The sequence below is a fragment of the Coregonus lavaretus genome (assembly GCF_964263955.1).
Source record: "Coregonus lavaretus genome assembly, chromosome: 19".
Classification (NCBI taxonomy): domain Eukaryota; kingdom Metazoa; phylum Chordata; class Actinopteri; order Salmoniformes; family Salmonidae; genus Coregonus; species Coregonus lavaretus.
The window spans coordinates 41,473,754-41,487,775 of NC_140006.1; the positions used below are offsets into that span (position 1 = coordinate 41,473,754).

The window sequence follows — 14,022 nt, forward strand, 5'->3', positions numbered from 1 at the left end:
CCCCTCTATCTCCCCCTCTCTCTCTCTATCCCCCCCTCTCTCTCCATCCCCCCCTCTATCCCCCCCTCCCTCTCTCTCTATCCCCCCCTCTCTCTCCACCCCCCCCCCCCCCTCTATCCCCCCCCCCCCCTCTCTCTCCCTCTCCCCCCCCCCTCTCTCTCTCTCTCTCTCCCCACCTCCCTGATATTACGTCCCCTAGTAAAGACAGGACTGTACAAATTAGGAGCACATTCTAACGTCCTTGCGTAGCCTAGCCTTGGAAGACAGAGTGTTGTGAAGACAAATGATCGTCGGTGGACGATAAGAGAAGAGGAAAAAACACTCAAGATGCCTCGTTTTAACATCATTTGTCCTGGACACTGTGTCCTTCAGGCTTTTTGAGGCTCGTGAACCTAGAGTCGGCTGCTCTTAGTGGAGATGGCTATACGCTATGCTACCTGACCCAGTGTTGTGATAGCGTGTCCGGATTGCTTGGATTGAGGAAGGTTCCCACCAACCCAAATCAATGAGGATTCTGAGGCCATTCCTTCAGAAAGGAGCGCATATGCTGCAGTGTTTCTGTGGAGAACGATCGAAGCCGACCACAATCACCGCCGGTGAGACATAGCCTCTACCCTTGCATGCTTTCTCTCTTGGGCGATAATGAAAAAGAGGGGGGAAACAATTTCATTGGCCAGCCGAGTGTGTGAGTAACATCTTCCGAGTCTGCGGTATAACAGGCTCCCCTTGCACTTGCCTCTGTCCCGAGTTTTGTCTCTTGCCTGCTGAAGCGGAGCGCAGTGACGGCAGTGCGCGAGACTCGTCCTCCCTGCACTACTGTAGAAAGATCGAAGTACTTGTGTTCCAAGTCCTCATACAAGCTAACACACACCACAGACATGCGGTCTTGTTCAGTGGGTTTATGTGAGATAGCCAGCATTCATAGAAGTATTAGGATATGCTATTTTAAGAATGGGTCATTTACAGCGCTGCATATTAAGCAGGCCAGTAGGACAAGCCAATAGAATTATTAATTTACAGCGCTGCATATTAAGCAGGACAGCCAATAGAATGATTAATTTACAGCGCTGCATATTAAGCAGGCCAGCAGGACAGCCAATAGGCAATTAAACGGCTTCATGTCATACATTTATGCAACCTGGAATGTCAGTTTTAGGTCCCTCAGCAAAATAATACTTGTCAGGACACTGGATAGCAACTCATGTCTCTCGATGTATGTCTGCTTTCCAGCTCCATGGACAGCATACATAATGGTAGTCTTGAGATCTGTTATGCTGGGAGCTGGGAGTAGCTTCCCCTGCTTTTACCAGTTCACTCAATATTTACGTTTAAGCACCATGGACAGCATACATATTCATAGTCTCTGTTAGTGAACACTGCCAGTAGATTCCCTTGCCTTTATCAGTTCACTCAGTTAGGCTTGAGACCCCTGTCAAGTCCTGCAGGGCCCTCATCCCACAACACACTGCAATGCTGCTCTCTGCAACGATACAACTCACTTCCTTGTTCAATGACACCATAAAGACTATTAATATTCCTCATCATGATCTCGTCGAGACGATGGCAACACCGTCCCTCAAAGTCGTTTCAGTTCAACTGCTATTTGAAACTCCATTAAGCAAAGTTGATTCCTCTGGGGCATTTGGGCCAAAAGTAGCATGCACACAGAGATCTCCAGAATAGAGAAGGCACTGTCACTGCCTTTCCTATACAGCGTTCTTTAAGAAGTGAACTTATTAGACTTGTAATTATACTTATACAGAGTCAGATCATGACTGAATTATTCTGATTACTAGCATATAATCACAGTTTCAATGTGAGACTCCACAGATGACTAGTAAAAGGGACTAATGTCTTAAATAGTGAAGATACCCTTTAAGAAGTTCAAGTGAACTACAACAATCTCCTTCGAAGCTAAATCAGCATGTAATTCTGATTGTCATATAAACAGATATGCCCGATATGGAAAGCAGTACAGATGTAGGATCTTCATTTGATTGTTATTTTGTTTATGAGAATTTTCTAGCACAGCAGGAAATGCGAACTTGTAGTGTATTCAAGGTAAACATTTCAGACTTTATTTGCCCAAACGTATAACGTATCAACCCCTACAAAAAATATCCTTGAATTAAAATTGACATAATAATTCACATTTCCTGTTGCTGCAGGATAATTTTCCTGCTGTAGCAAACTGGCTCAAATTATGATCCTAGATCGGTATAGGTACTAAAGTCATCCCTGTCTATCTCAGACAAGATGAGTTATACTAAAGCTGAAACCTTATACAGATGTCTTGGAAGTTACACTGTTTCATATTCTTATTTGTTTTAAGTTTCAGGATGACAATTTTTCATTTCTCCACGTGACAGGAAATGGTATCTGCAGCAACTTGGAAATCTTATTGCAGCAGCTTGGAAAAATGAGTAAACTAGCTAAATCAAGTGATTTCCATGAAACAATGACGCACGACTGAGGTTTTGCAGACTAAACTAGAAGTACTAAAACTAGTCAACTACTGCAGTTTTCAATGGAGACTATCGTTAGTGTAAGCTTTGTCCCCACTAATGAGAACATTGTTCTGTCATTGTTTTCACCACTTCTGTTGGAGAATGTTAGGGGAGGGTTCATTCCTAGCCTGGGTACAAGTCTGTTTGTGCCGTCATGTCACTCCTTGCCACTCATTGTCATTTGGCATGACAAGGAGTTGACGTGATAGCACAAACAGATCTGGGATCAGGCTAGTTCATTCCATAGATAAAGATGCAATCTGTATGATATGCATAATGCGTATAGCCATTTGCGTCAATGAAATATGTATAGTAGTCCCAGGAACCATCATTTCAATTTACAATGAAGTAGTTCAACAGTTAACTAAGTGTATGGTTCTCAAATGTGTTAAAACTAATGGCCTGTCTCACCTGTGCAAAGTTTGCACCTGTTTTTGTTTCCAAGAGGGACTGAAACACAACGTGTAAAGACTGATCCTGTTTAAGGTGAATTGTTCTATAAAGGTGCATTCTGTGATCTAGTCCCCTCTGTAAATAACAGGTTAATACATCTTTAGTAAATCTGGCCCCATGTTATTTGCTGCTTCATCCCTTGCATAATCATTTTTTGTCAACATAATGGTTTTTGAAATGTGGATACATATTTAGGAAGTCATTTATAATTCAGTTGCAAAGGAAAAGGTAGATATGAAAATTGAACAAAAAGAAAACAAACAAAAGGGAAGAGGATGAATTGAAAAGGATTCTCAAGACAGATAACATGTACAGTGGGGAGAACAAGTATTTGATACACTGCTGATTTTGCAGGTTTTCCTACTTACAAAGCATGTAGAGGTCTGTAATTTTTATCATAGGTACACTTCAACTGTGAGAGACTGTATCTAAAACAAAAATCCAGAAAATCACATTGTATGATTTTAAAGTAATTAATTTGCATTTTATTGCATTACATAAGTATTTGATACATCAGAAAAGCAGAACTTAATATTTGGTACAGAAACCTTTGTTTGCATTTACAGAGATCATGCGTTTCCTGTAGGTCTTGACCAGGTTTACACACACTGCAGCAGGGATTTTGGCCCACAGACCTTCTCCAGATCCTTCAGGTTTCAGGGCTGTCGCTGGGCAATACGGACTTTCAGCTCCCTCCAAAGATTTTCTTTTGGGTTCAGGTCTGGAGACTGGCTAGGCCACTCCAGGACCTTGAGATGCTTCTTACGGAGCCACTCCTTAGTTGCCCTGGCTGTGTGTTTCGGGTCGTTGTCATGCTGGAAGACCCAGCCACGACCCATCTTCAATGCTCTTACTGAGGGAAGGAGGTTGTTGGCCAAGATCTCGCGATACATGGCCCCATCCATCCTCCCCTCAATACGGTGCAGTCGTCCTGTCCCCTTTGCAGAAAAGCATCCCCAAAGAATGATGTTTCCACCTCCATGCTTCATGGTTGGGATGGTGTTCTTGGGGTTGTACTCATCCTTCTTCTTCCTCCAAACACGGCAAGTGGAGTTTAGACCAAAAAGCTCTATTTTTGTCTCATCAGACCACATGACCTTCTCCCATTCCTCCTCTGGATCATCCAGATGGTCATTGGCAAACTTCAGACGGGCCTGGACATGCGCTGGCTTGAGCAGGGGGACCTTGCGTGCGCTGCAGGATTTTAATCCATGACGGCGTAGTGTGTTACTAATGGTTTTCTTTGAGACTGTGGTCCCAGCTCTCTTCAGGTCATTGCCCAGGTCCTGCCGTGTAGTTCTGGGCTGATCCCTCACCTTCCTCATGATCATTGATGCCCCACGAGGTGAGATCTTGCATGGAGCCCCAGACCAAGGGTGATTGACCGTCATCTTGAACTTCTTCCATTTTCTAATAATTGCGCCAACAGTTGTTGCCTTCTCACCAAGCTGCTTGCCTATTGTCCTGTAGCTCATCCCAGCCTTGTGCAGGTCTACAATTTTATCCCTGACGTCCTTACACAGCTCTCTGGTCTTGGCCATTGTGGAGAGGTTGGAGTCTGTTTGATTGAGTGTGTGGACAGGTGTCTTTTATACAGGTAACGAGTTCAAACAGGTGCAGTTAATACAGGTAATGAGTGGAGAACAGGAGGGCTTCTTAAAGAAAAACTAACAGGTCTGTGAGAGCCGGAATTCTTACTGGTTGGTAGGTGATCAAATACTTATGTCATGCAATAAAATGCAAATTAATTACTTAAAAATCATACAATTTGATTTTCTGGATTTTTGTTTTAGATTCCGTCTCTCACAGTTGAAGGGTACCTATGATAAAAATTACAGACCTCTACATGCTTTGTAAGTAGGAAAACCTGCAAAATCGGCGGTGTATCAAATACTTGTTCTCCCCACTGTACATAGTGAGTAAAAAATGATACAATTTCACAAAGAAATCCTCTGCAGTTGTAATAATATATTAGATCAGGGGCCGTATGTATCAAACATCTCAGAATAGGAGTGCTGATCTAGGATCAGGGCTTCCCTGTCCATGTGATCTTATTCCGTGTGATCGAAAAGGCACTACTCTGAGACACTTGATATATATGGTGCCAGATGTTGAATCTATGATAAAGCTGTTGACCAGTATGCCAGTGTTGCCGGGTTGGCCCTATAAAGTTTTATCATTATTTATATGGCATTAAAATACACATTATTTATGAGGAAACCGGAACCAATAAAGCAACTGTGATAGTATAGTTTAATATCATACACATCAAAAGCTAAACGCTACTTGACTTTATATTTGTTGTTATTGTGATGTAATTCTTGTATGAAATTTTAAAGTGGGTTAACTGGGGTTCAATTAATTTCCCATTTTCCCTTTTTTTTTTGTGATCAAACTGTTTAATTTAATTTAGATTAACAGGAAGTAAAAAAGAAAGGAAGTTTAGAGTGTTATTCACATTGACTTTATGAGTGTAAGGACAATATCTTGACAAGGACACAGGTAGAAATGTCCATAAGCAACATGTTGCGTCAACTGATAAAGGCAAGGCAGCTATCAAATGAAAGGGGTGGCAGGTAGCCTAGCGGTTAGCGCATTGGGTCCTGTGACCTGAAGGTTGCTAGTTCAAATACCTGAGCCGACAAGTAGAACAAATCTGTCGATGTGCCCTTGAGCAAGGCACTTAACCCTAGCTGTTAATAATGGCTGGCCATGACCCCACTTTTAGAGGGGGAGTTGGGATATGCAAGAAACACATTTCCAATTTACACATGATTATAATAGACACTTGTATATTTACATTTACATTTTAGTCATTTAGCAGACGCTCTTATCCAGAGCGAAATAAGTTTAGTGAGTGCATACATTTTTCATACTGAAAATCAAGCATTTTTGTTATAAAACAAAATAACAAAGCCATTCTTGAATATTTAAACAATGAATAAACCGCAACATGTAGGCTAAATCGATTGAATTCACGAATGCATTTGACTGTTTTTAATATTGGCTGTCCTATCTGTGAAATACAGCACGAAAATGTATGCGCTCACAGACTGTAAGTGGCTCTGGATAAGAGCGTCTGCTAAATGACTAAAATGGAAGGAAATAAGATAAATGGAAGCACCCTCCATATTATATTATATTTTAATACAGTTCAATGCTACCAGTATGTACTGTAGATTGTCCATGGACCTGAACTGTAAACATGCACAGAAAGAGATGAGTTGCTGTCCATGGACCTGAACTGTATGCCTTTTTTCCTGAGGGCCCTAAAACTGACATTCCATCATGCTGCATATGAGAGGGGTGTAACTATGTTTATGGAATGGAGGAGAGGGGTGTAACTATGTTTATGGAATGGAGGAGAGGGGTGTAACTATGTTTATGGAATGGAGGAGAGGGGTGTAACTATGTTTATGGAATGGAGGAGAGGGGTGTAACTATGTTTATGGAATGGAGGAGAGGGGTGTAACTATGTTTATGGAATGGAGGAGAGGGGTGTAACTATGTTTATGGAATGGAGGAGAGGGGTGTAACTATGTTTATGGAATGGGGAGAGGGGTGTAACTATGTTTATGGAATGGAGGAGAGGGGTGTAACTATGTTTATGGAATGGAGGAGAGGGGTGTAACTATGTTTATGGAATGGAGGAGAGGGGTGTAACTATGTTTATGGAATGGAGGAGAGGGGTGTAACTATGTTTATGGAATGGAGGAGAGGGGTGTAACTATGTTTATGGAATGGAAGAGAGGGGTGTAACTATGTTTATGGAATGGAGGAGAGGGGTGTAGCTATGTTTATGGAATGGAGGAGAGGGGTGTAACTATGTTTATGGAATGGGGAGAGGGGTGTAACTATGTTTATGGAATGGAGGAGAGGGGTGTAACTATGTTTATGGAATGGGGAGAGGGGTGTAACTATGTTTATGGAATGGAGGAGAGGGGTGTAACTATGTTTATGGAATGGAGGAGAGGGGTAACTATGTTTATGGAATGGGGAGAGGGGTGTAACTATGTTTATGGAATGGAGGAGAGGGGTGTAACTATGTTTATGGAATGGGGAGAGGGGTGTAACTATGTTTATGGAATGGAGGAGAGGGGTGTAACTATGTTTATGGAATGGGGAGAGGGGTGTAACTATGTTTATGGAATGGAGGAGAGGGGTGTAACTATGTTTATGGAATGGGGAGAGGGGTGTAACTATGTTTATGGAATGGAGGAGAGGGGTGTAACTATGTTTATGGAATGGGGAGAGGGGTGTAACTATGTTTATGGAATGGAGGAGAGGGGTGTAACTATGTTTATGGAATGGAGGAGAGGGGTAACTATGTCTATCGATAGGGACAATACTCTATGAAAGTGACACATTTACCAGGAACTAGCCTTGTAGTTTTTTAAAAACTTTTGTAAGCTTTTTGAATGATCTTCAATGGGCAAAAACGTCTTCGGCCAAATACTTCATTAAAGGCATCTGGCAGAAGTAAATTAAGCCACAAACACACAAATCATTTTATATACACTGAGTGGACAAAACATTAGGAACACCTGCTCTTTCCATGACCCAGACTGACCAGGTGAATCCAGGTGAAAGCTATGATCCCTTAATGATGTCACCTGTTAAATCCACTTCAATCAGTGTAGATGAAGGGGAGGAGACAGGTTAAAGAAGGATTTTTAAGCCAATAGAGACATGGATTGTGTATGTGTGTGCCTTTCAGAGGGTGAATGGGCAAGACAAAATATCTAAGTGCCTTTGAACAGCGCATGGTAGAAGGTGTCAGGCGCACCAGTTAGAGTGTGTCAAGAACTGGGTTTTTCACGCTCAACAGTTTCCCATGTGTATCAAGAATGGTCCACCACACAAAGGACATCCAGCCAACTTGACACAACTGTGGGAAGCATTGGAGTCAACATGGGCCAGCATCCCTGTGGAACACTTTCGACACCTTGTAGAGTCCATGCCCCAACGAATTGAGGCTGTTCTGAGGGTGATAGGCGGTGCAACTCAATATTAGTCCTCTGTAGCTCAGCTGGTAGAGCACGGCGCTTGTAATGCCAAGGTAGTGGGTTCAATCCCCGGGACCACCCATACACAAAAATGTATGCACGCATGACTGTAAGTCGCTTTGGATAAAAGCGTTAAAACAAAATTATATATATATAATAATAATATTAGGAAGGTGTTCCTAATGTTTTGTACACTCAGGGTATATCTTAAATGACCTTGTTTTTACACATTTCATGATATAATCGTCAAGACCATTCAAAGGATTAGGGGACTTGACCCGGAAGTAAAATGTAATTAACTGTCTTAATGTTGCTGGACTGGAAGAGAAATGGGGATCCTTAATAAATACAAATATACAAATACACTTCTTATTATATCATGAAAATGTTCAGTATCACACCTCCCTTTGTGTCACATGGTTACATTTCCAGTAACCTCGTTTTACATGCAAGATAAAAGTGTAAACAAATGCAGTATGGACAAAACAGCTAGATAGAGATAGTGTTGGTACTCTGACGCATGACAAAGACGCAATGCTAAGGTTTGTCCACAAGCTGGCGCTAGATATAAGACAATATGCTAGAGCTCTTGGAACAGACACCCGGGTTGACAGCCTCACAGCTGGTGAACAAGATCACTTTGTCCGCGCTGTCGTAAATGTTCCAATATCCCCACAACAGACTGAATGCTGACTAGGCATTGTTAAGGCTAAAAATATATAAATAAATAAATAAATAAATAAATAAATAAATAAGGAGCATTTGTATTTGTACAGTGACAAGTACACCGAAAGTATTTACTGACATTTACATGACACATATACTGACTGATGTGTTATGATATGTTGCTACAATTGTCTATAATATTACAAATATTGTAGTAGAAAAACATAAAACCTTAACAAAATGAGGAACAGTTTTACAGCTTTACAGTACATTTTTACAGCTAATTTCCTGCAATTCTACACATGGAGAGAAATGTTTGCAGTTTTTAATATGATATCTGACTGAGAATGACTAACACAATTAATGGGGGCCCCCCAGTCAGTAATTAGATAGTCGGCCGCAAGATTAACTTACAATCTAAAAAATGTTAGCTGACATGGGCTAATTTGAGTGACTGTCAGTGACTGACATGAGAGAAAAACTGTGCATTCTACTATTCTAACTCTCAACAGTTAGTTGAGATCCCAACGGAATTCTCCTCCCCAAAACGTTTTATGTCTTTGGAAATGGATCCCCCGGCCTACAAAAGGGTTGCCCATATCTGAGGTAGAGCTATTCTACATGTATTCAATGTGATATGATTTAATTCTGTGGGAACCACTCCCCCTTTCCAAGAATTCTCAAGAATACCCATGAACCCATTCTCCACAGAACGGTATATCAGAGAGTTCCATGGGGTGACTGCATCCCAAAGGGCACCCTGTTTCCTACATAGTCAAATCACATTTTATTTCTCACTTGCTTCGTAAACAACAGGTGTGGACTAACAGTGAAATGCTTAGTTACGGGCCCTTCCCAACAATGTCTCGGAGCTCTACGGACAATTCCTTCGACCTCATGGCTTGGTTTTTGCTCTGACATGCACTGTCAACAGTGGGACCTTATAAAGACAGGTATATCAGAGAAAGAAAATAGAGAAATAATAGAAAAGTAAAACGTAATAATAAAGGGAATGGTAGATACACAATGAGTAACGATAACTTGGCTATATACACGGGGTACCAGTACAGAGTAATGATAACTTGGCTATATACACGGGGTACCAGTACAGAGTAATGATAACTTGGCTATATACACGGGGTACCAGTACAGAGTAATGATAACTTGGCTATATACACGGGGTACCAGTACAGCGTAATGATAACTTGGCTATATACACGGGGTACCAGTACAGAGTAATGATAACTTGGCTATATACACGGGGTACCAGTACAGAGTAATGATAACTTGGCTATATACACGGGGTACCAGTACAGAGTAATGATAACTTGGCTATATACACGGGGTACCAGTACAGAGTAATGATAACTTGGCTATATACACAGGGTACCAGTACAGAGTAATGATAACTTGGCTATATACACGGGGTACCAGTACCGAGTAATGATAACTTGGCTATATACACGGGGTACCAGTACAGAGTAATGATAACTTGGCTATATACACGGGGTACCAGTACAGAGTAATGATAACTTGGCTATATACACAGGGTACCAGTACAGAGTAATGATAACTTGGCTATATACACGGGGTACCAGTACCGAGTAATGATAACTTGGCTATATACACGGGGTACCAGTACCGAGTAATGATAACTTGGCTATATACACGGGGTACCAGTACAGAGTAATAATAACTTGGCTATATACACGGGGTACCAGTACCGAGTAGATGTGCAGGGCTACGAGGTAATTAAAGTAGATATGTACAGACAACTAGGACTAAAGTGACAGATAAACAGTAGCAGCGTACTGTATGTGATGAGTCAAAAAAGTTACTGCCTTCGGAAAGTATTCAGACCCCTTTACTTTTTCCACATGTTGTTACGTTACAGCCTTATTCTAAAATTGATTAAATAAAGAAAATGCCCTCATCAATCTACACACAATACCCCATAATGACAAAGTGAAAACAGGTTTTTGGGAATTTTAGCAAATGTATAAAAAATTAAAAACAGAAATATCTTATTTACATAAATATTCAGAACCTTTGCTATGAGACTCGAAATTGAGCTCAGGTGCATCCTGTTCCCATTGATCATCCTTTAAATGTTTCTACAACTTGATTGGAGTCCACCTGTGGTAAATTCAATTGATTGGACATGATTTGGAAAGGCACACACCTGTCTATATAAGGTCCCACAGTTGACAGTGCATGTCAGAGCAAAAACCAAGCCATGAGGTCGAAGGAATTGTCCGTAGAGCTCCGAAACAGGATTGTGTCGAGGCACAGATCTGGGGAAGGGTACCAAAAAATGGCTGCAGCATTGAAGGTCCCCAAGAACACAGTGCCCTCCATCATTCTTAAATGGAAGAAGTTTGGAACCACCAAGACTCTTCCTAGAGCTGGCCGCCCGGCCAAACTGAGCAATCGGGGGAGAAGGGTCTTGGTCAGAGAGGTGACCAAGAACCTGATGGTCACTGACAGAGCTCTAGAGTTCCTCTGTGGAGATGGGAGAACCTTCCAGAAGAACAACCATCTCTGCAGCACTCCACCAATCAGGCCTTTATGGTAGATTGGCCAGACGGAAGCCACTCCTCAGTAAAAGGCACATGACAGCCCGCTTGGAGTTTGCCAAAAGGCACCTTAAGACTCTCAGACCATGAGAAACAAGATTCTCTGGTCTGATGAAATCAAGATTAAACTCTTTGGCCTGAATGCCAAGCGTCACGTCTGGAGGAAACCTGGCACCATCCCTATGGTGAAGCATGGTGGAGGCAGCATCATGCTGTGGGGATGGTTTTCAGCGGCAGGGACTGGGAGACTAGTCAGGATTGAGGCAAAGATGAACAGAGCAAAGTACAGAGAGATCCTTGATGAAAACCTGCTCCAGCGCGCTCAGGACCTCAGACTGGGGCGAAGGTTCACCTTCCAACAGGACAACGACCCTAAGCACACAGCCAAGACAACGCAGGAGTGGCTTCGGGACAAGTCTCTGAATGTCCTTGAGTGGCCCAGCAAGAGCCCGGACTTGAACCCGATTGAACATCTCTGGCCTGAAAATAGTTGTGCAGCAACGCTCCCCATCCAACCTGACAGAGCTTGAGAGGATCTGCAGAGAAGAATGGGAGAAACTCCCCAAATACAGGTGTGCCAAGCTTGTAGCGTCATACCGAAGAAGACTCGATGCTGTAATCGCTGCCACAGTTGCTTCAACAAAGTACTGAGTAAAGGGTCTGAATACTTATGTAAATGCGATATTTTCTGTTTTTTATTTGTCATAAATTTGCCCAAAATTATAAAAACCTGTTTTTGCTTTGTCATTATGGGGTGCTGTGTGTAGATTGATGAGGGAAAAAAACAATTTAATCAATTTTAGAATAAGGCTGTAACGTAAAAAAGTCAAGGGGTCTGAATACTTTCCGAAGGCAAGTATTCCGGGTAACTATTTGGTTAACTATACTGAACAAAAATATAAACGCATAATGTAAAGTGTTGGTCCCATGTTTCATGAGCTGAAATTAAAGATCCCAAAAATGTTCCATATGCACGAAAAGCTTATTTCTCTAAAATGTTGTGCACAAATTTTTTTTAATCCCTGTTAGTGAGCATTTCTCCTTTGCCAAGATAATCCATCCACCTGACAGGTGTGGCATATCAAGAAGCTGACTAAACAGCATGATCATTACACAGGTGAACCTTGTGCTGTGGACAATAAAAGGCCACTCTAAAATGTGCAGTTTTGTCACACAACACAATGCCACAGATGTCTCAAGTTTTGAGGGAGCGTGCAATTGGCATGCTGACTGCAGGAATGTCCACCAGAGCTGTTGCCAAAGAATTGAATGTTCATTTTTACACCATAAGCCGCCTCAAACGTTGTTTTAGAGAATTTGGCAGTACGTCCAACCAGCCTCACAACCGCAGACCACGTGTAACCATGCCAGCCCAGCACCTCCACATCCTGCTCCTTCACCTGCAGGATCGTCTTAGACCAGCAACCCGGACAAGCTGATGAGACTGAGGAGTATTTCTGTCTGTAATAAAGCACTTTTGTGGGGAAACACTCATTCTGAATGGCTGGACCTGGCTCCCCAGTGGGTGGGCCTACCCAGACGAAGTTAGTCCCTAAATGTTTCATGATGATTCTCCGTGGCAGGGAGCCAAGAGGTTTTCCATGTATGGCTTACGTCATTCTTTCTCATCTAAGCCGCTGTTGTGTGTGCGCTCCTACATGAGGACGCTACATAGGACACAGAGCCAGAAAGAAAATCACTCTCAAACACACACACACACACTTTCATCAGTTAATGCACAGAGCTCAGGAGTTGGCACTTTCCTTGAGAGGGCCTGCCAGAACACTTTCTTAATAGTGGCAGACTTGATATAACACTTGTTAAAAATATTTTTTTCAGCAATATAAAACTGCTGTATAAGTAATTAATTCATAAGCCAATTGAATTGGAATGGTATAATGGGGATTGTATCGGGCGAAGTTGGCTCTCTAGCCCTATATTATATCATATGTTCACTGCTACATTTAAAATAGAAGAAAGACTGTCCCAAGAATGAATGCGGTACGGACGTGCATCGGAAATTCGTGGACAGTTTGGATTGAACGCGCGCAGGGACGACCACAGCACACCGTTATTTTGGAGATGCGCACTCACTCTCTCGCTCTCTCTCTTTGTTGGTGTTGCTCTCTTATACCCGCGCATGCACGTACTCTCTCTCTCACTCTCTCACACACACTCTCTCTTTCTCCCTTGTTCCTCTCCCTCCTCCTGCCTCACTCAATTCTCTCTCTTTTTCTCTGTGCCCGGGATAATTCTTCATCCAAACCTCAATCACGTAAGATTGCGTAGAGAGAGAACCGTGAGCCCATTCACGCGTGCCTGTCCGCGAGAGGAGAGCACCCGCCACCCATCCATCCACACGGAAGGAAATCATCCATTACACCAATCGTGTTGTATGCAAGGAAACGGGCATTTTGGAAGATCTTTATAGCCTACATACGAACAATAATAATAACAAAACGCATATTTTTCTCTCTCATCGTAAAGCCAAATCACTATGTTGCTGCTGCATTCTTGCAGATCATTACCTTTCCCCGACAGTGCTCGGAGGGTCTGCTGGTAGAAGGACTGGTACGCTGGCACAGATGCCGGTAGTCCTGGAGAGTGAGTGGGGCAGCCAAATGGACCGCCGCCTACCCTTTGTCCCCTCTCGATTCGGCGTTTTCTTCGGCTTAATAAATTGAAAAGTTATGAGGCGTTGCATTCACGCAGCTGTTGATGAAATAGTTTACAGTGAAGTTTAAGGTGTCTCGAATGCATTATGGTGCTGGATATTTTGCCACTCAAGGACTTTCCGTGTAAATGATTATACCG

The 14,022-nt window shown here is 42.4% G+C and overlaps 1 protein-coding gene across 1 annotated transcript in view; it reads left to right on the forward strand.

The window, feature by feature from the left end:
- Nucleotides 1-505: 505 nt before the first annotated feature.
- The window catches only part of LOC311146592 (fibroblast growth factor 12-like), a gene marked incomplete at both ends in the record, with an annotated part of 51,824 nt that continues 38,307 nt past the window's right edge, over nucleotides 506-14,022 (forward strand). The window contains one exon of the mRNA XM_084183116.1: nucleotides 506-596. Coding sequence (XP_084039242.1) covers nucleotides 506-596 — 91 coding nt within the window. The remainder of the gene's footprint in view (nucleotides 597-14,022) is intronic.